Source organism: Gobius niger (assembly GCF_951799975.1).
Source record: "Gobius niger genome assembly, chromosome: 6".
In the NCBI taxonomy this organism is placed as follows: Eukaryota; Metazoa; Chordata; class Actinopteri; order Gobiiformes; family Gobiidae; genus Gobius; species Gobius niger.
This window is the reverse complement of record NC_136857.1, coordinates 5,465,937-5,488,924: the sequence shown is the minus strand read 5'-3', so window position 1 is coordinate 5,488,924 and position 22,988 is coordinate 5,465,937. Positions and strand designations below refer to the sequence as shown.

At 39.9% G+C, this 22,988-nt stretch overlaps 2 protein-coding genes across 3 annotated transcripts; one reads left to right on the top strand and one right to left on the bottom strand.

Moving 5' to 3' along the window:
- The first annotated feature begins 535 nt into the window (after positions 1 to 535).
- On the top strand, positions 536 to 9,729 carry LOC306964956 (glycerol-3-phosphate dehydrogenase [NAD(+)], cytoplasmic). Its single transcript, XM_079559132.1, has 8 exons — positions 536 to 678; positions 1,753 to 1,930; positions 3,393 to 3,533; positions 4,176 to 4,314; positions 5,821 to 5,933; positions 6,599 to 6,835; positions 8,311 to 8,417; positions 9,116 to 9,729. Exons 1-8 carry the CDS (start codon positions 635 to 637, stop codon positions 9,210 to 9,212), a joined length of 1,056 nt encoding a protein of 351 aa, XP_079415258.1. The 5' UTR covers positions 536 to 634; the 3' UTR covers positions 9,213 to 9,729.
- Positions 9,730 to 14,810: 5,081 nt separating this feature from the next.
- Positions 14,811 to 21,861, bottom strand: g6pd (glucose-6-phosphate dehydrogenase). Of its 2 annotated transcripts, none has more exons than XM_079558823.1 (13): positions 21,817 to 21,861; positions 20,707 to 20,828; positions 19,552 to 19,589; positions 19,343 to 19,451; positions 19,016 to 19,233; positions 18,709 to 18,867; positions 17,830 to 17,955; positions 16,586 to 16,679; positions 16,271 to 16,457; positions 15,800 to 16,035; positions 15,626 to 15,702; positions 15,135 to 15,227; positions 14,811 to 15,044 (listed from the first exon to the last, which is right to left on the bottom strand). In XM_079558823.1, exons 1-13 carry the CDS (start codon positions 21,836 to 21,838, stop codon positions 14,954 to 14,956), a joined length of 1,572 nt encoding a protein of 523 aa, XP_079414949.1. In that variant the 5' UTR covers positions 21,839 to 21,861; the 3' UTR covers positions 14,811 to 14,953. The 2 variants fall into 2 exon arrangements, with proteins under 2 accessions (XP_079414949.1, XP_079414950.1); XM_079558824.1 differs by lacking the exon at positions 21,817 to 21,861 and adding an exon at positions 21,619 to 21,754.
- Positions 21,862 to 22,988: the final 1,127 nt, after the last annotated feature.

Sequence of the window (22,988 nt, the reverse complement as noted above, 5' to 3'; positions counted from 1 at the left end):
TGGGGGTCGGGACCACCAAGGGGGTCGCTAGACAAATTGAGGGTGTCACCAGATCATGTAGATAAAATATACATATTTTTATTAGTGTATAATCTAATATTTTATTGTAGCATGTGTGTGCTATTTTACCAGAGTGCCATTATTTGTATGTAATTTGATGGATTTTACTTTAGCCATTTGTTTTTTGCTTTGTTTTTTTAAGAATTATGTAGACTAATGTGCCTATTTCTCATGGTGTGACCAGGGCAGGGGTCACGAACCCCTTTAACTGTTGGGGGTCGCGGCTCCAAAAGGTTGAGAACCACTGCTATAAGTGAACATGCCAACAGAGAAGCCCTATAGGCACAGCATTATCAAACTTGATGTGTCTAGTTCCTGTCATGTCTGCACCCTGCAGACTTTGCACGGACACCTCTGCCCCAGTAAGCCTCGTTTAGCTCTTGGCCGTGAATGAATGGCTAGAGTTGGCTGCATGAGTTGGCTGCATGAGTTGGCTGTGCAGCGGTGGGCGGGACAGGTTTCCCCTCACATGGGCCAATAAGAGCCGGTGCTGCGCTCTCGCTCCGCGCCGTTCATTGCATAACTCCTGCTGCTCCCCCGCTCCCCGTACCCCACAGCGCGGCACCTCTTCGCCATGGCAGCTCCACAGAAAGTCTGCGTCGTGGGCTCTGGAAACTGGCAAGTTACAGTGTTATTATACATGTGTAAATGTTTGTTGACATGTCGAGAGCCAAAGAAAACAGAGGCACCTTGCAACGCAGCGGGAACTCACTAGCATAATGTGGGGGGAAATAGCCTGTTGGGCTACAAATACATGTGCTTTCCCTTATAATAGTTATAGCTATCAGCTCGTTGCCGTGGATCATTTGGATGTGGATATCTCATGCTACTTTTGTGGCTGTTTGTTCATTGACAAGTGAGAGAAACACTTGTTTTGGTGGCCGTCCTGCGCGAGCTGCAGCGGTGACGTATCCATGACTCTACGCATGAATAACATGTGATCAGCTGACTTTACAGGCGGAAAACTAAATGTATAGGCCTTATTATAACAGTGGTGCAAGTGGAAACCTTACTACAATATTACAATGATGCAGGACCATACAATCCTCCAATATTTGTATATTTACGTTGTTAGATAAAGCCTATGATTAACTGTCTGCTTTACTGCACCTTGAACTATTGCCTTTATCACTGATCAAGACTCCTGTGGTCACCAAAGCACTATCACGTGGTGAACTTAGGGCTGAAACAACTAATCGATTAATCCACAACTAATCGATTATTGAAATAGTTGTCAACTATTTTGCTAATCGATTAATCGTTTTCTAGCAAACACAGACTTGATGGAAACCTACTTTGTTTTTCCAAGTTAGGGTCTTAAGTGTTTTGTACATTGGAAATTTCATAAGTGGCGGTCTGTTTCTCATCCAATCATAAAGCAGAAAGAGCCTCCAAAAACACTCACTTTAAGTTTACTCCATCAACACGTCCTCAAATGATGCCACTTTAGCTTTATGTGATTAAAAAAAATGAAAGAGTACAATTTTCATATACCATTCACAGCCAGGCGATTAATCGATTAATCCTAGGAATAATCGGTAGAGTAATCGATTACCAAAATAATCGTTAGTTGCGGCCCTAGGTGAACTCATTTGCATTCATCTAAAATGTAGCTAATTGTTATGTAACTGTCTTTATAATATACATTTGTGTGTCGAAGTTCAGCAGTTTTAATGTGTTGCCATTTCACAGGGGTTCTGCAATTGCCAAAATAGTAGGTGCTAATGCCGCCCGGAACCCAAAGTTTGACAGCACGGTGAAGATGTGGGTGTTTGAGGAGATGGTGGACGGACGAAAGCTGACGGAAATCATCAACACTGACCACGTGAATGTGAAATACCTCCCCGGACACAAGCTGCCGGAGAATGTGGTGAGGACTTAGATGTTGGCCAAGATATTGTGTTGATTTGATCATGATAATAACCCAAACAGTCAAGACCGGGTCCTCGTGCTCTGGTTCACTGGGACTGAGTCATGGTTTTGATTTAGTCCTGTATTGGATCGACTAATTATATAATTACAGTAAAGCCTTTTTATCTATTGTGAACTTGCAGGTTAGTTGTTGTTTAGATGTTGCTGCATGAAAGTCTTGAAACGTGCAAACTCATCCCTGTAAAAGATGTTAACAAAGCTTTAGGAAAGTCAGAAATAGCTTTGGCCAGGGTTTAGTCCAAGTTTACACTTAATAAATCTTAAATCTTAAATCGGGGATCCATTGGATGTGTAAGAGCCAACTGGGTGGGTAAAGTTATTGCTTAAAGAGACTAGATGCAAGTTGGTCATTTTATGCTCACTACTGCCACCTCAGGTCTTACGTGTAACTGCAGCTTCTATATTAAGCTCGTGCATGACGGCACTTCGACCCGAAGTAACAACTTTTTGAGTGACAGTGCAGGATTTTAGAGGGAGTTGTGGTGAACAGGTCGGAGGTCATTCTACACATTAGGACATTGCTGGAACATGTAGGGGGAGGAAAATACTTTTTACTTTTTAAACTCTGTATAGTCCCTTTAAAGGGGGGGTATTATGCAAAATTGACTTTTCAAGCTTTACATCATGTTATTATGTCATTCCCTCATTAAAAACATGCCTGAAGTGTTGCCTTGGCACATTCACATATTTTTGTGTAATCTGTAAAAACTCTGATGGCGGCCATTTTAGGGATAGGTTTGCCTGAGTCCTCCTAGGAACGCCCCCACCTCCTGGAGACGCCTCCGAGCTTTCGTCACCAGCCGAGTAACCAACCACTGCTCCTCAGCAGAACCCCCTCCCCACTGATGCCACAGACAGCGTGTGGAGGGGGCGTGTCCGAAAGGCTCAGAGGTTCTTAAAGAGACAGAGGCCTATTTCAAGACGTTCACTACAGCCATTTTGAGAGAGCAATTTTATACAAGGCAGTTATTCTAATTTACTGCATTTACAGACCAACAGAAGGTTTGCTCATCATTGTAGTGTGATATAGACTGGTGCTATGTGATTGAAAAAGGCATAATACCCCCTCTTTAAGTTATGTTGACTGTGTCTCTATTTTCTCAGCCTATTTCTCAAGAAATGAATGCTCAGAAATTGTGTTAGATTTAATAATGTGAAATGAGCTGTAAAAGAAATGTATAAGGATCCCCCCACTGCAACTTCTAATAATAACTTTTATTTCTCATTATTCTCTCAGTGTACTGAATAACTTCCAATGTGGTACTTGAGTAGAAAAGTTTGAAAAGCACCGACATATGTATTTCCTTTTCTCAACTCTTCTGACTGTCCTTCTCATTTCTTTTTTTCTTCTATGTTCGAATCCCAATTCATTAAAGCTCTGTCGTTTTGTCCTTTTGCAGCTCGCAGTCCCAGACCTGGTCGACGCCTCCAGAGACGCAGACATTTTGATTTTCGTCATTCCTCACCAGTTTATTGGGAGAGTTTGTGAGACCATAAAGGGCAAGATCAAGTCAGAAGCCCTCGGGATATCTCTGATCAAGGTGCCATTTTTAAGTGATTTGATGATTAATCGCACAACACAGTATTATCATGGCATAAACCTCATATTACATTCATATGACACTGTGATGGCTCAAAGTACTGTAGAGTGTAGAGACTCATTGTTTGATAACAGTAATTTCTTCTTCTTACATTCATATACAGCCTTTTGTAAAAGCACCCACTGCAATTTTACGGTTCTGTGAATTTGCTAACAAAAGGTGCAAGCATTTCAGTATTTTATTACAAAGCTAAATGTAGTTAAAACAAACCAAGCCTCTTCAATGTCTTGGTGTTGACCACAGAAACGTTTTGTCATCAAATTATAATGTAGTTGTTCCTCTTTCTGAGTTAAAGTCTCTGTGTGTTGGTAACAGTAGTTTGTCTCACAGCACATGGCAAGTTTTAGAATTTGTAAAAAAAAATCTGTTTTGAGAATACAGTTCAGTTCATGTTTTTGAAGAGCTTATGTAAAACAATTCACTTTAATCATCAGGGTAGTTGTTCCAGTTCTAATCACAATATTGCCACTGTGTTACATCACAATTACGTAATGTTCAGCGAGCAGCGGAACGACAGAAATCAGTTTGGACTTTGGCACCAAACAGAGCCCCTGGACTAACGCCGAGGGTTTGTTTTTGCAGGGGGTGGATGAAGGGCCCGATGGACTCAAACTGATCTCTGACGTGATTCAGGAGAACCTGGGCATCACCATGAGTGTGCTCATGGGGGCCAACATCGCCAACGAGGTCGCTGACGAGAAGTTCTGCGAGACCACCATTGGTTAGTGTCGAGAACATGTTGTGTTTTCTTTGTTGTATAGTTTAAAAAAGGTCCTCCTGTAGCTTATGTTGTAAAAGCAGTGATTTGGGATGAAGTGAATCCACTGCATCTAAGCAAACATTTTACCTTGAAGACATGAAACGCTGTGATTTGTTAGTCGTGTTGAATGCTGCCTCAGTCTTAACCCCCCCTGATCAGAGGATTAGTTAAGGTTAGGTAAGAACGGCAAATGTAATATAAGTTGTTTTTTCACTCACACAGATAACAGACATATTTGTGGAAACTAGAAGGTCTTGGCTTTCAAATTAGGTATCACATTGGCATATAGGCTGCAAGCTCGCAGGTCAACATGCTTTGAGATTTGGATGCAAATAACTGTCTACCCTAACCTTAATCCTAACCCTAAAGTGGCAGTTTTAAGTGGTTAAAGTTGTAAACATGTATGAAGGCCTTCATGAGAAGAATCAGAATGTGCAGAAGGGTTTGAGGGAGCTATAAACGAGTGAGGGTCACAGCTATCAGAAATTAGGTACATGCTCTAAGGATCGTGTGGTAATTAAAACAAGGGATTTTTAACCTGGCTGCTTGAATGCTTGAATGATTAAGGAAGGGTTTGCTGCCTAAACCTTTCAACACTCTCTAGTTTTAATGAGATAAATAACTTAAACAGGATGTAGTTGTCAGGTAAAGCAATTTTCCCACTGTGTGATGTAGATTGCCCAATCCAACCATAACTACAGGGTTGTGGGGCATTAAAATGAATTGTGACAAATTTAAGGCCTTGAATATCATAAAATTTGGTTTCGACTGGCATAAGTCAAACTTTCTTGGAAAATAATGACATTTTTACTGCATTTACTCCATAACACTCTAAAGCTGGCTGAAATTGCTCATTTCATAATGCTACAAAGTGTCCCGTTGAGTCCAATTTGCTTTTGAATATCAACATTTCCCTTAATTCATCTGTTTGATGGATTTGTTTGCAAATGAAGTCGGCAGAGATTTGCATTTGTGACTTTAAGAATACGGTATTTTGACTTTAAAATGGAATTAAAAAGCATTAAATTTGACTTGCTTCAACAGCGGCCTGTGTAAACCCTGAACTACATTTTTGTGACAAGCACAACGACTTGTGATTATCAGCCTCCTTGAGCCGCAATAAAATGGTGACCAACGCCCTGTCACTGATTTGTAATCATATAGTTTCATAAAGATATGTGTTTTCCCAGATAATAAAGGTGCACGTTTGCTAATTTGCTACCAAGATAATTCCATAGATTGGAATTTCCTCTGTTGATGGTGAGCAGTGGTTTAAGTTGTTTAAGTCTATTGAATCGAGGGGTAGGATCTCATAAGTTATTATTAACTTCCTCCTACTCCCTTTGAGCAGAACTGCACTAATGCTTCTGATGTTTTGAATATTTCTGTAAATTATATGTATAATATACCTGTCTGCATCTTTCTTTGTTGTAACTAAAATCAAATCAAAATGATTTTTTTTTACAGGATGCAAGAACAAAAACCATGGGGCTCTGCTGAAGGAGCTCATGCAGACCAGCAACTTCCGGGTCACAGTTGTTGAGGAACATGACGTGGTGGAAATTTGTGGTGCTTTAAAGGTACACAAGCGTGAGTTTTATTATAGCTACAATCCGGCATGTACTTTCCCGATCTAATAATCAATTAATAATAACACTCACTAGAGGCATTTACCGTATTTTCCGGACCATAAGTCGCTCCGGAATATTCAGTAAGTTGCACCAACTAAAAAATGCATAATGAAGAAGAAAAAAACATATATAAGTTGCTCCTGAGTATAAATCGCACCAGCCTTGGCAACAACTAGGGCATGGAGGCGTAACTGTACTGTTGACAAGCCTCTGATGGCAGCGCGTTGTTAAAGCACCCATTTGCAAACTCTTTCTTCTAGCTTTTAGCCCACAATTAGCTTTTGTTGTTTTCTTCATTGCAGTCAGAGTAACCTCTGCTATTCACCAGTCCCTCACAAGTTTCTCGCTCACTCCAAACTTTACAGTTTTTTTTAATTTTCAGTGGCACAGTAATAAGTAAGTGCTTTATTTGTCATTGTACAACCATACAGGAGTAGCAGATACTGGTACACAAGCCCACACTGCCCTCTAGCGGCTGTCAGTGTGAAATTAACAAATGTGAAATTATATATTTTGATATGTAAGTCGCACCCCCAGCCAAACTATGAAACAAAGTACAACTTATTGTCCGGAAAATATGGTACGTTTCTGAATCAAATCACTGTCTCTTTCAGAACATTGTAGCAGTGGGGGCCGGTTTCTGCGACGGCCTGGGTTTTGGGGATAACACAAAGGCGGCGGTGATCCGGTTGGGGCTGATGGAGATGATCGCGTTCGCTCGTATTTTCTGCACCGCGGGGCCCGTGTCCTCCGCAACCTTCCTGGAGAGCTGCGGTGTGGCCGACCTCATCACCACGTGCTACGGAGGACGCAACCGAAAAGTGGCAGAGGCCTTCGTCAAGACGGGGAAGGTGATGCCTAAATCTTTGTTGTTTTGCACCGCGTCCAGTAAATCTGTTGCAAATACAGGCAACATATACTCAACATATACAACAGGTTCCCCTCTCATTTATTTCATCAGGAAAGCGAATTGTGTACATGTTCATCTGCGGCTATTGGGGCGGGAACCTCTGGGTACTTCACAATTCGATACAATTCATGATACATGACTCACGATAACCTCAAGATATACCGATACTGCGATAATTGATATATTGCACAAAATAACAAAACAATAGTACAATTATAAAGAAGCATATGCATTTTTTTTAACCTTTTTTAACATTCCATCCATCCATCCATCCATCCATCCATTTTCTTCCGCTTTATCCGGGGTCGGGTCGCGGGGGCAGCAGTCTCAGCAGAGATGCCCAGACTTCCCGATCCACACACACCTCCTCCAGCTGTTCTGGGGGGACCCCGAGGCGACACCAGGCCAGCTCGGAGACGGCCTGTCCCACCAGCGTGTCCTGGGCCTTCCACGAGGCCTTCTTTTTTAACATTGTTGCTTTCTAAACAATTACATACTCCATAGTTTATATGATTAACATTGCTTTTCGTGTGCATTGTTCCCCTTTCTCCTTCATAAATGATCAAATTAGATACTCAAGACAATAGTCCAAAATGAATACAAGTTAAATAAAAGCTATAATTAAAAGTAATATATTGTGTTTGATCCAAATGTTTAACATTGTAGTGCTGCCCTCTACTGTTGTGACTGACGTCTTGACCATTATTGGCTGGCGATTAACCTCTTTACCCCCACCTGAACTGAGCACATTTTCTCCAGTTCGGCATTACCCAAATCTTAAAGCTTCTTGAACAAAGCATCAAAATAGCGACGAAAATGAGGATGAATATGCAACAAAAAAGTAAAAAAAAAAAAAAGGAGCAATAAAAGAGCAACAAAAATGTGCTGTAAAACCAAAAGTAGCACAATAAAAAAACGACAAAACCACAACTAAAAAAACCTACACTGGTCACACTGACAGTTCCACTGGCCTGTAGGCTGGAAGCTCCAGTCGAGAAGCTTTTAGATTTGGGTAAAACTGAACTGGAGAAAATGCGCTTGGTTAAAGGGACTATACAGAGTTTAAAAATGTTCAAACTAAGTATTTTCCTCCCCCTACATGTTCCAGCCATGTCCTTATGTGTAGAATGAGCCCAGACCTGTTCACCACAACTGCCTCTAAAATCCTGCACTGCCACTCAAAAAGTTGTTAATTCGGGTCCCAAGCGCCGACATGCACAAGCTTAATATAGAACTTGCAGTTACGCATAAGACCTGAGGTGGCAGTAGTGAGTATAAAAATGACCAACTTGCATCTAGCCCCTTTAAGGCGGGGGTTGAGGTTAATATGCAATATAATTAATGAAATATATCTCAAAATGTATATATTGTCACACCTGGTGGCTATACATAACTAAAGGTGTATTTGTATTTCAGTCCATCGAAGAACTGGAGAAAGAAATGCTCAATGGTCAGAAGCTCCAGGGACCAGCAACAGCTGCCGAAGTTTATCTCATCTTGAAGCACAAAAACCTGATCGACAAGTGAGTAAAAACTTAGCAGGATGTTTTTGGACGTGGCTAACTTGAGCTTCTGCAACTCTTAAAGGGGGGGTATTATGCAAAATCAACTTTTCAAGCTTTACATCATGTTATTATGTCATTCCCTCATTAAAAACATGCCTGAAGTGTTGCCTTGGCACATTCACGTATTTTTGAGTAATCTGTCAAAACTCTGATGGCAGCCATTTTAGGGATAGGTTTGCCTGAGTCCTCCTAGGAACGCCCCCACCTCCTGGAGACGCCTCCGAGCTTTCGTCACCAGCCGAGTAACCAACCACTGCTCCTTAGCAGAACCCCCTCCCCACTGATGCCACAGACAGCGTGTGGAGGGGGCGTGTCGGAAAGGCTCAGAGGTTCTTAAAGAGACAGAGGCCTATTTCAAGACATTCACTACAGCCAGTTTTAGAGAGCAATTTTATACAAGGCAGTTATTCTAATTTACTGCATTTACAAACCAACAGAAGGTTTCGTCATCATTGTAGTGTGATATAGACTGGTGCACTCCCTCTTTAATACACAGTGAAGTTCAGACAGAGCGTGTGCATGGAATCTTTTTTGTTGTTGCTTTACTTATGTTATACTACATCCAGTTATACAAACATACTCCTTGCCTTCCCTGGCGACTGAGTGTGTTTGTGCTCTATAAAAAGCCTGACATTGCTTTCCTCTTATCTCTCCAGGTTCCCTCTGTTTAATGCCGTCTATCAGATCTGCTATCAGGGCCACCCAGTCGCGGAGTTCATAAGCTGTTTGCAAAACCATCCGGAGCACATGTAACACCCGCCGCGTGCCTACAGAGGGAAGAGTGACACTTTTATTTTATTTTTTATCTCTCATCTCTCTCGTCATGAGCCGGAGGGGAGCGGCGTTATTGTCACGCCGCAAATTTGTTCCGTTTCCTCCAGCAAGTTCATGGTCAGACTCTGAAACATTTCATGTCAAGTGCTCTTTTCAGTTCTTGAACCAATTCGTGAAGGATTTTAGCATGTCAAATAAATGCTTATGTCGGTGCCTAATATTGTAAGTTCAACGTTTTAACAAAAAATGCGTGACCCCATTTTCAGTGCAAAAAGGAAAATCTGCTTTAGAAAAATGACTTGAATTCAGCATAGTTGAATAAGATTTTTTAATTGGTTTCAATACATTTCTTAATATATTAAACAATTTGAGCTAGTGGGGCGGGTTCGGTACGGTTCACTTTCTACGGTTTGGTAACTATCTGGTTTACAGTACTGGAACCTAAACCGGTATATTTGCCTATGCATCATAATCTTGAACCAGAATACTAATGCTCCTATATTCTATAAATACAATTAATTTGAGCAAATCACTAGTTTTTCAGTTTTTTTGTGAATTTTCTTTGATAGAACCACTGATCTTTGAAACGTTTTGTTCCCTGTTGTGACTTATTTTTTTGTCTGATATGTTTAATGATAACCATCCCTACCTGTGGCGTAACATCTTCTGACTTGCATTCAATTTTCTAACTCCAGTGACAAAAAAAATTGCTTGAAATATTCTAAAACGTTCCACAACCTAACCCAAGACAAGCTTTTTTTTTGTTCTCCAAACATGTCGATTCATTTAAAGCCACACTGCGTAACATTTCACCCAATGTATTCAAAAATTGCATTTATTTTATTATTTTTTATTCTCAGTCTCCAGCTCGTCTCCATGGAGATGTAGACTAAAGGCAGCAAAATATGAGATTTAAAAAGGTTAGATCAGGGGTGTCCAAACTACGGCCCACTTTTAATAGGCCCATGTCAAATTCTAAAAATATAATTGCTTTCATTGAATATATATGAAATAAATGAAAATCCATTAACAGAAAGCTGTGATGAAGGCCGTTTTTTTTTTTTTTAGAAGAAGATCTTTATTTATATAACGCCTTTCACAGACATAGTCACAAAGCGCTTTACATGAGACAATTTTAATTGAGCATACTTTAAGCATGTTCAATTAAAAAGCATCAGGGTTTCCCACTAATACATTAGTTTGTTCTAAAAATAAGCTGTACCCTGTGTAAATTAACCAGAAATTATTATTCTCCTAGCAGCATAATAGCCCATAATAGTTATTATTTATTGCTTAAAATGCACCAGAATGCAGGAAAACGCATCTAGGTGGCGCTCTCTCCCACCACAGTCCCCTTGAAATCTGTAGGAAACATACTTAACATTTCATTTCATTTGCTGAATTTAATACAATAGAGGTGAAGTTATATATCTGACCTCGACTGAGTGCGGCCCAGTTGTTTGTATAAATTTCTGTATGTGGCCCTCAGCGAAAACAGTTTGGACACCCCTGGGTTAGATCCGCATCCAAAATCCATTCTGTCATTACTACTTCAAAAACTGGTATTTTCTGAGTCTAGTTAGTCATTAGGAGCATGTTTTGTATTGCAACAGTATAATCCAAAATGTTACGTAGTGTGGCTTTAAGCAGATGTTCATACTTGTCAGTGTAAGTGGAAGACATCAAACTTATTCAAAGTGTCAGCATCATTCCTTAGTTATAAAACATTACACTGAATATTATGCATTCAAAATAAGGGCATTTGTCAAAGGAAGTCGAACGCCATCGTCCCGCCCGCGGGTGCATGAAAAGCCTATAGACATTACTCATAGTTACCTCATTGTATGTTGACGCTCTTGAGTCTTAAATTTCACTGTGAATCATTTAAAACTGTGTACTGTACTGTATGTCGACAAAACGCACAGCTTAAGATGAAAAGAAATGCAAGTGCCTTCTAGTGTGCATGGTTGTTGGGTCACAGCCATAAAGTTTGTATTGTCAGAGATTTGGCAGCCAGTGTCCGTCCACTTTGTCATTTTGCTCTGTGTCTAGCGGTCATTTCCATATGTGTTGGTGATTCATGCATCTGTGAATAAATTAATCCAGGTTTCTGAGCCTTGCTGCTGCTGTCATTTTTTCAACACTTGCCTAATATGTAAGGTTAAAGAGGATGCCGTTATAGTGCACTCTTACTGGTTGAAAAAAGACGCAACAATCACAAATCGTGTTGCCGTAAGATGTATAATTAGGGCTGGGAAATATGGAACAAAAGTCATATCCCGATATATTTAGGTTGAATATCGATAGACAATATATATCCTGATATTTTTCCACAAAGTGAGAGCTGTGAAATGAAATGTTGAGTCAAAGATAAAGCCAATTGGTAGTTTTACTGAAAACTCACTAGAAATTGGAAACCTTTATATGTAAAGAGAAAACAAAATCTAGTGCTCAGTTTAAGATGATTTTTTTTAAGCATCAGCTTTACTACCTGTTTCTTTTTGTTAACTTAAAGGGACTATACAGGGTTTACAAATGTTAAAATTATGTATTTTCCTCCCACATGTTCCAGCCATGTCCTAAGGCAGGGGTTCTCAACCTGGGGGTCGGGATCCCCAAAGGGGGTCGCGAGACAAATTTGGGGGGTCACCAAAGCATATAGATACAAATGTATATTTTAATACTATTATTATGGTATTGTAGCATGCATGCTTATATTATACTAGGGTGCCATTATTTGTTCTAAATTTGATTCATTTTATTTTAGCCATTGTTTTGTCTTTGTTTTTTTTAGAATTATATAGGTTAATGTCCCTGTTTTTCCCATGGTCTGACCCAGGCGGGGGTCACAATCCTAATGAACTGTTATAATGGGGGTCGCAGAGAACCACTGTCCTAAGGTGTAGAATGAGCTCAGACCTATTCAACACAACAGCCTCTAAAATCCTGCACCGTCACTCAAAAAGTTGTTACGCTGTCATGCACGAGCTTAATATATAAGGTGCAGTTACACATATGACCTGAGGTGGCAGTAGTGAGTATAAATTGCCAACTTGCATCTAGCCCCTTTAATAGCATATCTGTCTCAACCAGTTGCACAAGAAAAACACTGTCAACTCAATAAACATGTTATTTTTTTTTACTTTGATAAACAGTAGTGCTGTCATTAGAAGACAGACAGGGTGTCCTCCTTCATTTAAAGATTGAAGAACGGTCACGATATTGCCACAGCAAATTTGAACTATATCAATATACACGATATGGTCTAACTCCATATCTCATTCAAAAGTATATCGATATATCTTAAATATCGCCCAGCCCTATGTATAATTAGCTCAGATCAAGTCTCCGAAGATGAAATGATGGAGAATTGCAATGGCAGGTGTAGGTTTATCACTCTAGTTGGAAGTAATTCACAAAAAAGTAAAGCCATACCAGTTTATTACAAGTCGTGGAAATGTGTAAGACAAAATACCAACACAGCACTCAGTGTGTTGTTACAGACATTGTTCCGCTGTTGCTGCTATAATCTGGAAGGTAGGTAAGTCTATCTTTAGCACAAATGTAAACATAAGACGACGGAATGGATCTTGTGGCTGCTATAAAGAAAGTAAAGCTTATCTTACTTACATTAAGACTATACCAGTTTGAACTCTTAAAAAGAAACTAGCTGCCCCATCCCATAAAAGCTCAACACCGTCCTCATTCATACTTAAAGCCAATGTGAGCTCGGTCGCGGGGGAAGAAAGTGAAGCTAAAATAAAATGTGTGTAATGTTATTAATAACTGCAGCTAAAGCATCATGATGTTCGATCCTCCGTATTTTCAGGAATGAGAATCCAAAGGGCGCAAGTTGCATTTTGGGCTAAGCAGAGTTATATACTATGAATCAGTTATAGTATATAACAAAAAAAAACTTCCCAACTCATTTTGATAAAGAACAAATTCCCATCTGTTGACAGTTTTGAATAACTGTCAAAGGATCTGTTCAGAATCAGAACTGATTAGTTACAAAAGCTGTGTCTGTCTTATTTGACAATTTTAACAAGTTTAGATTTGGGCCATTTTATTCGAATCGTGAATCTGTGGTGAATTTCAATTAGCTTTACAACATGTCTACAGTCGAGATCCTTGCCCTATAGTAAATTAGTGTGGTTATAATATTGTTTTTTAAATCAGTGACAGAGTAGTAGCCAAAAATAATAATGATGAAGACCTACATCCTTATCATCTGTTCACTGTCAGATGATATTTATAGTAAATATGGTTAAGAAAGATGAATTTAAATAGCAAACAACCCAGAAGCGGAGTTTACTGTTAATGTTGTGAAACTGCACCCGTTTTTAGGCCATTTCTACACTGGCACCTGTACATTATGTCCTGGTGCACAGTACAACTGACTATTTGCAGTGACTTTGATCCTCCTGTAGTACATGGTTTCTGTATTGCTGGGTTGCAGGCGACAGCATAGCTACAGATGGCATCTCGGGAATCGCCCATATATGGTCATGTTTGAAAACAGTTAAGGGGTAAAACAATCTGGAGAAAAATCTAAACTTTCTCTAATTATTCAAAAACTACTTTAACAAATGCTGAATTATCAATATAGTTTCTACTAAATAAAGATACAAAGACATGGAGCGGGGCAAAGTGGTTCAACAGCCCATAAATACATAAATAACGGAGAATGCTAACTTGATGCTACATGATAGCATCGGGCTAATGCTAACAGTTAGCTAGCGCTGGCTACAACTGCCGTTTTTTCACTTCTACTGAACAATCTGCTGTGAGAAAATATCCATATGGGCCCGATTTAGACTTGACTTTCTTCATGTGTGATAAATAAGCTCATATTCCACCAGAAAATGGCAAAAAAAAAGAGTGGAAAATTATGTTTCTCTAAAGATTCTATTTTCCCCCTCGGCGAAGCCACGCCCCCTTCTATGACGAGATGCCGTCTGTATCTATTCTAAAAGCCTATACCATTATATAGAGGAAAAATTACTTTGTCTTTGAGGAAATTTTTGGTGAGATAATGGACCCAGTGACTGATATTAATGATCATTTTTCTAATCCATACATTTTCTTTTTAGCTACGACTTGTGGAAGTGTAACGCAGTTAATAGGAAAAACTGGCTCCTGCCCCCTGTTGGATCCAGTGACATCATCATATTCTAGAACCTGCAACCCAGCAATTACATTATATAATCCTCTTGATTCAAGCACTGATCTGATACTTAACTTCAAAAACTATCAATCAGTCAGTGATGCCAGAACCAGTTGAGAACCACTGTTACCAAAATGTCACTTGTGCTTTTTCGATTCTCAAGTATTCTATATTGAATATGTGCTTATACCATCTTTGGTACAGAAGTGGTCCTGTTCCCTCCCAAAAAATAATGACGTTTTTGATGTTTGATGTTTTGATCCCTCTCTTTTGGTCGATCTTCGAACGTTCTTCCACCGCTCGACGGGAGTGGTATAAAAATAAACAAGTCAATAATAAACTCACAAACTGAAAACATCTCAGTAAAAGGAAGCGTCTCAAAATGTGAGAAGCGCGATATTTTAAATAGTTTTGTATCGGTGTTGCTGCTGTGGTGGTGCACAGCGGGGGACGCGTCATTTATTCCAAAACACTTTAGTAAAAGGGAGATGGCACAGCTCACGCCCCGCACTGCCCACATCCTACAATCTAACGACACTCCGGCCTCGCGCCGCTACAGCTTGTGAGGGTTGACCCATTTGTATGTGCCTTCGTAACGAAACCCGACTCTTTTCGACAATTCATCCGCTTCTGCTGGTCCCCGGCTGCAAGGCAAAGAGGAACATAATCACCATCAGAAGGTGAATCTCACTTATTAATATCGTAAAGCGAATGGGAGATTTAGGGTTCTGTACCTTCCGTATTTGTATGGAATAGGTTTGGGCTTCTCTTTTTCGATTTGATGGAGGAGAGGCGTGAAGATCCTCCATGCTTCCCTTAATTCATCGCTGTAAGAGAGAGAGAGAGAGAGAAGAAAAAAAAAGCAGAAACAATTGTTAACATGGTATTACTCAAATACTCAAACCATTCAGTGTGGAGAAACAATGCCCTCTAGTGGTAGAAAATAGCCAGACAGGAAAAAACACATTCCCAACACATGTGACAAGTTTTAACATATTTTTTGCTTAATTTATTGAACTACAGTCAGTGGTAAGTATAGATCGTCGTTTTAGAAATTTTAGCTCCTAGAAACTTGGCATATGAACTTAAAGTAGCTACAAACATCTTGAATAGTAATATGGTGCAACGATCTTTCAGGACAATCTGGGCAATAAAATACCACTGTGAAAATGACTTAAAGAAACAACAATTACTTCGAGACTTAACCAAAAAAGCAGTGACTGACCTACGAACAAAGTGCATCTGACTTCCACAGAAAACGTCAAGAATGAGACGTTCATAAGCGTCTGGGAGCTTCACATCCTAAACAAGAAATAGAGAAGTTTTCGGTATCAAAGGTTAGTTATACAGATGGGTTTCTCCTGTAATTACACATCATATATATTCATCGTCCCCGTACCTTGTATCTGCTCTTGTACGTCAGGTCGAGCTCGGTCTCCTCGGGGTGGAAGTAGCCTCCGGGCTTTTTGCTCATCATTTTGGCGTACACGGCCTCGTTCGGCTGCACTCGGACCACGAGCTCGTTTCGGCGGCACTGATTATCGAATATGTCCCCGGGAACATCGGTGAACTGCAGCCGCACCTCAGCTTTCCTCTCGTTCAGGGCTTTTCCACAGCGCAGGATGAATGGCACACCTGGCAGAAGGAAAGCAGCAAATCAATTCTACAACTTGGACCAGGCCTTACACTTTGGAAAACTCCGTATGGAAAACATAACATTACACAGGATACTTCAATAATGTCTGTCGCCCTCTGCTGGCTATAGTGTGAAGCTGATAGCAACAAAATAAAATCCTATCCTAAATATAATTGTGTTAAAAATTGGGCGAAAATGCGGTCTAAACTGCAAATGAAAGGCATGAACATGTACCGTCCCAGCGCTCGTTGTGCACATAAAGCACAGCTGTAGCAAAGGTGGCCTGGGTGGATCCTTTGGGGACAGTGGGATCGTCCAGATACCCCAGTTTAGCGTCTCCCTCTCCTTCGGGATCCCCCACGTACTGACCCAGCACTACATCCGACATGGTCACTGGGACGATGGACTTCAGCACTTTCACCTGCGGCACAGACACTGGGATAAGAAACTACTCCCACCGAATGTGTACGTTTTTTAGAAATGTCTTTGCTGAATTTAATCTAGATCTTTTCCAATTGAAAACACTAGTAACATTTATTCAGGACAGACCTTCTCGTCCCTCACGTCGTCCGAGCTGGTGGACGCGGGCTTCTCCATGGCAACCAGGGAGAGCATCTGCAGCAAGTGGTTCTGCATCACATCCCTGACCGCGACAAAGCAACAGGTGTTTCAACAAAATTGAACAGAAACAGTGCGTCGTGTGTGCTGTGCATGTTAGGAAAATACACTGGACACAATTTTAAACGCAGCACTTTTGTTTTTGCTCTAATTTTTCATGAGGTGAACTCAAAGACATGAAACTTTATAGATAAACACAATTATTGTTCACAAATCTGTCTAAATTGTTGTTAGTGAGCGCTTATCAAAAGAATCCATCCCCCCCTCACAGGAGTGGAATATCAAGATGCTGGTTAGACTGCATGAATATTGCACAAGTGTGTCCTAGGCTGTCTACAGTTTTGCTTTCGGGTGGGCGGGGTCAGAAAACCGTCAGTATTTGGTGTGAGTGTCATTTGCAAACCCCCCAAATCTGTGAATATTTGGGAGAAATGTGTCTATTGTGTTCACAGAAAAAGTCTTATGTCTTTGAGTTCACCCCATGAAAAAAACGGTGTAAATACCATAAAATGAATCTAAAATATGTTTTCTAGATACTGTTGGATTTCTATACTTGGATTAAGATTAAACAGATAAATGTAGTTACCAAGAGCAATGATTGTAATATATTGTAATGTAAGATTGAAATCAGGGTCTCGGCTCCAGTGTTAATTTCGTCGACTAAAATATTTAGTCTTAATTTTAGTCAAAGTGATATTTTTGACGACTAAAATTGGACTAAAACTAAATTAAAAGTTTTTCATGAGACTAAAACTATGACTTAAATGTCCAGATGTTTTAGTCGACTAAAATAAGACTAAATAAAAATGAAAAAAGGAGAGACTAAAATCATCCAAACTTCTATTGACCGTCTGAAAGAGCCTCAGATCATTTAAATTCACTGCCAAATGAACAGGTTTGTGCTTTGTTCATGTGGAAGCAGCTCCCTGAAGTCGAGGACCTTGATTACTAAATTAGTCTTAAATTTAGTCGACTAAATTGACATGCAATTTTAGTCGACTAAAACTAGACTAAAATTGAAACTTTTTTTTGACTAAATCTCGACTAAAATTAAATTACATTTTAGTCAAAAGACTAAGACTAAAACTAAAATAAAATATGTTATCAAAATGAACACTGCTCGGCTCATAAGTAGAATGAAGCACAACATGAAAAATGTGCTGACTGGTCCTCACCTAATGATGCCAAAATCATCAAAGTATCCTCCTCGGCCTTGTGTCCCGAAAGGCTCTTTGAACGTGAGGACGACACAGGCCACACTGTCCCTGTTCCAGATCGGGCCAAATATACGGTTCCCAAACCTGCAAATGGCGTCACATGATCAAAAACTCAGCCCATGAGCAACAGCTGTCTGGGACAACATGAATAAACATTAATTCCTCTCTTTGTTTGGAAATGGCGCATGGTGTTAGTAAGCAAACAAACCAGGGAGCATTTATTAGGCATTTGTCCTCAACACAATCACTGTTTAAACAAGGCAGTAGAGGTGGGCAGTAATCAGTTACACTTGCACAAGTACATGTGCTTGAGCACCTTTGTGAAGTAATTGTACATATTAGTAAGATTATTTTTGAAGAACCATTTCGTGATCAACTCAATACCATAACTTCATAAGCTTCATCAAGTCAACATGAGAAAAAAGAAATACAGTTTCTATTTCTGACACTTGATTTTAAAAAAAATGCTTTCTTTGTTTTAGAACACGCTCCTTGGAAATATCAGTTTTTTTTTATCGCATTATCTTGTGATTTGTTTGTTACGTTGACACAAAATAAGTTTGTGCTCTCAAACATTTACTCAGGAGTCGGCACTATAGTTTTTACACCACATACTTTTCAGCTCATACTTGATTCATTATTGGAATACCTTTCACCTTTTACTTCTCCTTGAGTAAAATTATTTAAAAGGAACATTACTCTATTTTTGGCTACTCTACAGACCACTGCCAGGAAACAAAGGATGTAAGAATGTAAGTAAATGTGATAAGTGAGTCATTCTCTTCTCCCATAAACCTGCTCTATGAATCTTTGAGCTCATAAACGTGTATATCTCACCTGAGCACCATGAGGTTTTGCACCATCTCTTTGCCCAAATAGTGATCTATGCGGTAGATCTGTTCTTCTGTGAACAGGGAGGACAGGTGAGTGGACAGCTCCTCTGAGCTCTGTAGGTCTCGTCCAAACGGCTTCTCTACAATGATCCTGTTCCAGCCCCTAAACGAGAAAGAGAAAGTTAACGTGGAAGTGTGAAATTTATGCTAAGAAATGAACAATGGCTCCAGTAATGTCCAGTAACCCTCTATCTTTGATGCTGCAATGATTTACAGATCAATCTCTGGTTAAAGTTCACTGACAAACTTACTTGGGGCTCATACACTGGTGTTTGATGTTCCTGGTCACATCGTGGTACACAGTGGGAGGCAGAGCCAGATAGAACAGGCGATTGGCCTCTGCTCCTCCAGGGAGAGACAGGAGGTGTGTGTTCAGAGCGGAGAAGGAACTGTCTTCATCATATTTCCCGCTAATGTAAGTGTTTCTTTTGAAAAACGCGTCTAACCTTTCGGCTTCCGAGTCTGTGACCTGAAAAAGCACAAAGCGATATATGTATGTTCTGATTATCTGATACTGTGCAGTATTACTTTCCATGAAGTCAAGAAACTTTGGATGAATTATGTTGTTCAAACTCTACCTTCAAATAAGGCATGCAGGCCGTTCTGAGCGCATCAACTGTCAACTGGGAGCGAGCATAGCCCACAAAGTGTGTCTGCTCCGGGAGGAGGCCATCCCTGAACAGCCACCTAGAAGAAAGTAAAGAAAACAATTGGATTAAAACAAAGCTCAAGTTGGCAATCAATAACATTTATAACAACATCATAACAGGTATTAGCATATTCTCACCAGAGCGTTGGGTATATTTTCTTCTTTGCCAAATCTCCCTGAAGGGCAAACAGAGAATATGAAAAGCAAATGAGTTTTTGAACGCAATCATGCAACAAAATCAAATACATGAAATCAAATAATACAGTGTAATGGGTGTTTGCTGAGGGCAATGAATGGCTGTATCTTTAAACACACAAAGGTCTCTCGACTCGGCAAACTGCAGTGACACAATCTAATCCCAGCGGTCAATGCCAACCAGCACTGTGAAACAAAGACACAGACTCTGAGCAAACAGGCCAGTGTGAACTTTCAACTGCATGAGCAGTATGTATTGCACATGTTTTGCAATTAAGGTGTGCACCTTCCTCTGGACAACAGCTCACCAAATGCAATCAATCAAGATTACATTTGAAGCTGATATCCCTATCAAAACTAGTTCAATTATCGTGTTTGTATAACTGTGAAAATTGTAAAGCAATGGTAATTAATAGCATTAACTTGTGACAGTGCCACAGGGTAAACCACATAGCTGTGCCAAAAGAACTGGTGATTCAGGGCCACAGTAAAGCCCTTCATTGAAAGGGAAATGCTGACTCTCGGTGACATTGCAAAATTCAACAACAGTCTCTTATCAACTAAAACTAAATGCTTCTAAAGTTAGCAGCTGTGGTTAATATAGGAAAGTTTTGGATTTATTTGATATAGCTTCAAATTGTATATGGTCAAGTAACCCAAACAAGGAAGGAAGACGCAACAGTCACTCATTGTGTTAAGATTGCAGTAAACCAAGCAGAGCAGGAAGTAAAACCAGTTTGGCCATGTCCTAATCATATCAGATGCAATTCTGTGTTTTCCCATAGGATATCCACTCTATAATCAAACAATTAGCGTTTGTGCTGAAACGATACTATAGTACAGTACAATATTTACTGTGACTTTTCAATCATAATACTTTCATGTTTGCTGAATCTGTAAACAGTCAGGCATAAATGCAGCGATGCTTCTGCTTTTTGTTTATGCAACAAAATTGCGTGTTTTTTTTATACTATACTAACCGATGATTAAACTTATGGGTCTGCAAATGTTCATACTAATGTGCTTTTCTTATATTGACAGGATATTGTCCCTTATGTAATACGTTTCCATAACTCCTAACATTTCTTGTGAACTCACGGAGGCTCCCATGATGATGAAGACGTGGGCGTCGGACTCATGGAACTCCTTGTCATCGTGAAGCTCTTTCCTCAGCTCCCCAAACACCTCCGAGCGAGACAGGGGCAGGCTAGTCATCTTCTCTGAAAAACACAACCAGCATGTTTACATACTTAATGACTATAACCAGTGCTGTTGGGATTACTCCAGACCAGTAATCTACTGATTGTGTGTGGATTACTCATTCTAAAAGTAATAAAGTTACTTCTTTACTTACTTTTTTACTTACTTTTTTATCTAAAGCAACATTAGAGAAATACATTGGGACATTGCCAAGTAGATTTACTGATAGTATGAGCTTTAAAAAAAAATACATCTTAAACAGGAAGTCAATTGCACCGTGTCATTTTTCAACCTAGATTTCAGAAAACTGTGATTATGTAGTTATAAACAAGTAATACATGTGCATATCTCTGTAGGAAACTCAGTGATGCATCATATAGTACGCACACAAGCTCTCCAGTCACCACCACAACATCCAGAAATAGTAAGCCTCAAGAAAGCTCAAAGCTAATGACATTACTTCAATCCCGTATTTACCTGGGTAATTCTAATCCACAATGGACAAAAGCAACTAAACCAACTAAACAACAAACTAAAATAGCTACATAGTACCTCACCAACGACAACAGCACAGGCTACAAGATAAAGATGCGAGAGCTGCTTGCTAAATAGTAAAGATTAAGGTGTGTGGCTGAGACTTTGGCAGAAAAAAATTAAAAGCAATTTCCAGACTCATGCGCTCACAGAAACACGCCACAGTGCGAGGTTTCACAAAACATGACTTGACAAAAATCGACAGGCGAAAACTTGTGGTCGCTGCACATTAGCATCGAAACTAGCCACATGCTAAAATAACAACAGGCTACTCACGTTTTCGTAAGCGAATAGATAATCCGGTGATAAAAAACGCAACGGCTACGATATAGGCAGAAGATTTCACACCATCGGAGGGGAAATGGTCAAAGCTGACGCCATGGGTGTTTATAAATGTGCTGCGATGTTGCGGGTCCAGCCTACTTCCCCGTTGAAAGCAGTTTTGTGAGGTTTTATTGGTTTGCAGAAACTCACCAGCGCTGGCTCGACTTCCCATCTCCCGATTCAGTGACGCAACCGGCGGCGCGGGGGGCGTGGCTTCAGGGCAACAGGCCACGCCCACGCGCAAGGTAAACCTGGAAATACACATTAAAATGAAATACAGGACCCGTCAAAGGTGTGGAAAGGCTTTTATGTATCGGCGTGTCTTGATTTTCAACACTATTTACATTGTGAGAGTCTCATTGAACAGTTTGTGACATGAAAACCATTGATGCCTTTATCATGAAGCCCATTGAGAATATGACAGAGCAGTAAGGCGACATTTTTGAAGAATTGCTTTCACCTTTTTCTTTAAAACAATACCGTATGTGCGTTCACTGATTAATGAATGTCTTCAGTGAGACTCTACGATGTAAATAGTCTTGAAATTAAAGAAAAAACATCCATAAAAATGTGTTACCAAACTTTGGTGGGGTATTGTACATGAAGAAAAATGAATCAAAATGCTAAAAAATAATATTTTTTTCAAGTAAGTAGCGCCACACCTACAGCATGTGAAAACCTGAAAGACACCTAACTTAAAAACTTACTGCGTGCATTGAGCCTGGTGATTTTCTAGTTTAGACATGTTGTACCCAGTTTAGACATAGGCTAATAAAAGATCTCTAAACAAAATGAATCAGTCTGAAATTGCAGATTACTATGAGCACCACCTGAAGAGGCCTATGTAGCACAGTTTGAGAACCACTGATGTAGAAGACTATCTTTTTTATTGTCATGCCAGAGGTTCATGTAGGGTGAAGAAAGACCAAGGCCAACATTCAGTCAAGAGGAGAACTCAATGCCAAATGAAATGCACATTAGAAATGTCCACGGTAAAATACAAAACATATTTATCCCATTGTCCAAAACAGTAAGCTGGTATCAGCATTATTTACATAGCTCTAGCCTGCCACTGCTGCCTCTTTGCCACACCTATTTGCTGATTTGCTGGGATAGGGATTGAGTGGAGAACCTAGATTGACAGTCTGTCAATCCCCTTTGTGTAACCTTATAATTGTAAATCAAATCAATGAAGTTTAATTTATGAGTTTTGTGACAGCAGTATAGGCCTGTACATAGTGGTTGCATTGTAATGAAAGGTAAACCACAAAGAAGAGGAAGGAGGAAAATGTTGCAGAAACTGAGTGTTGTAACTGTTATTT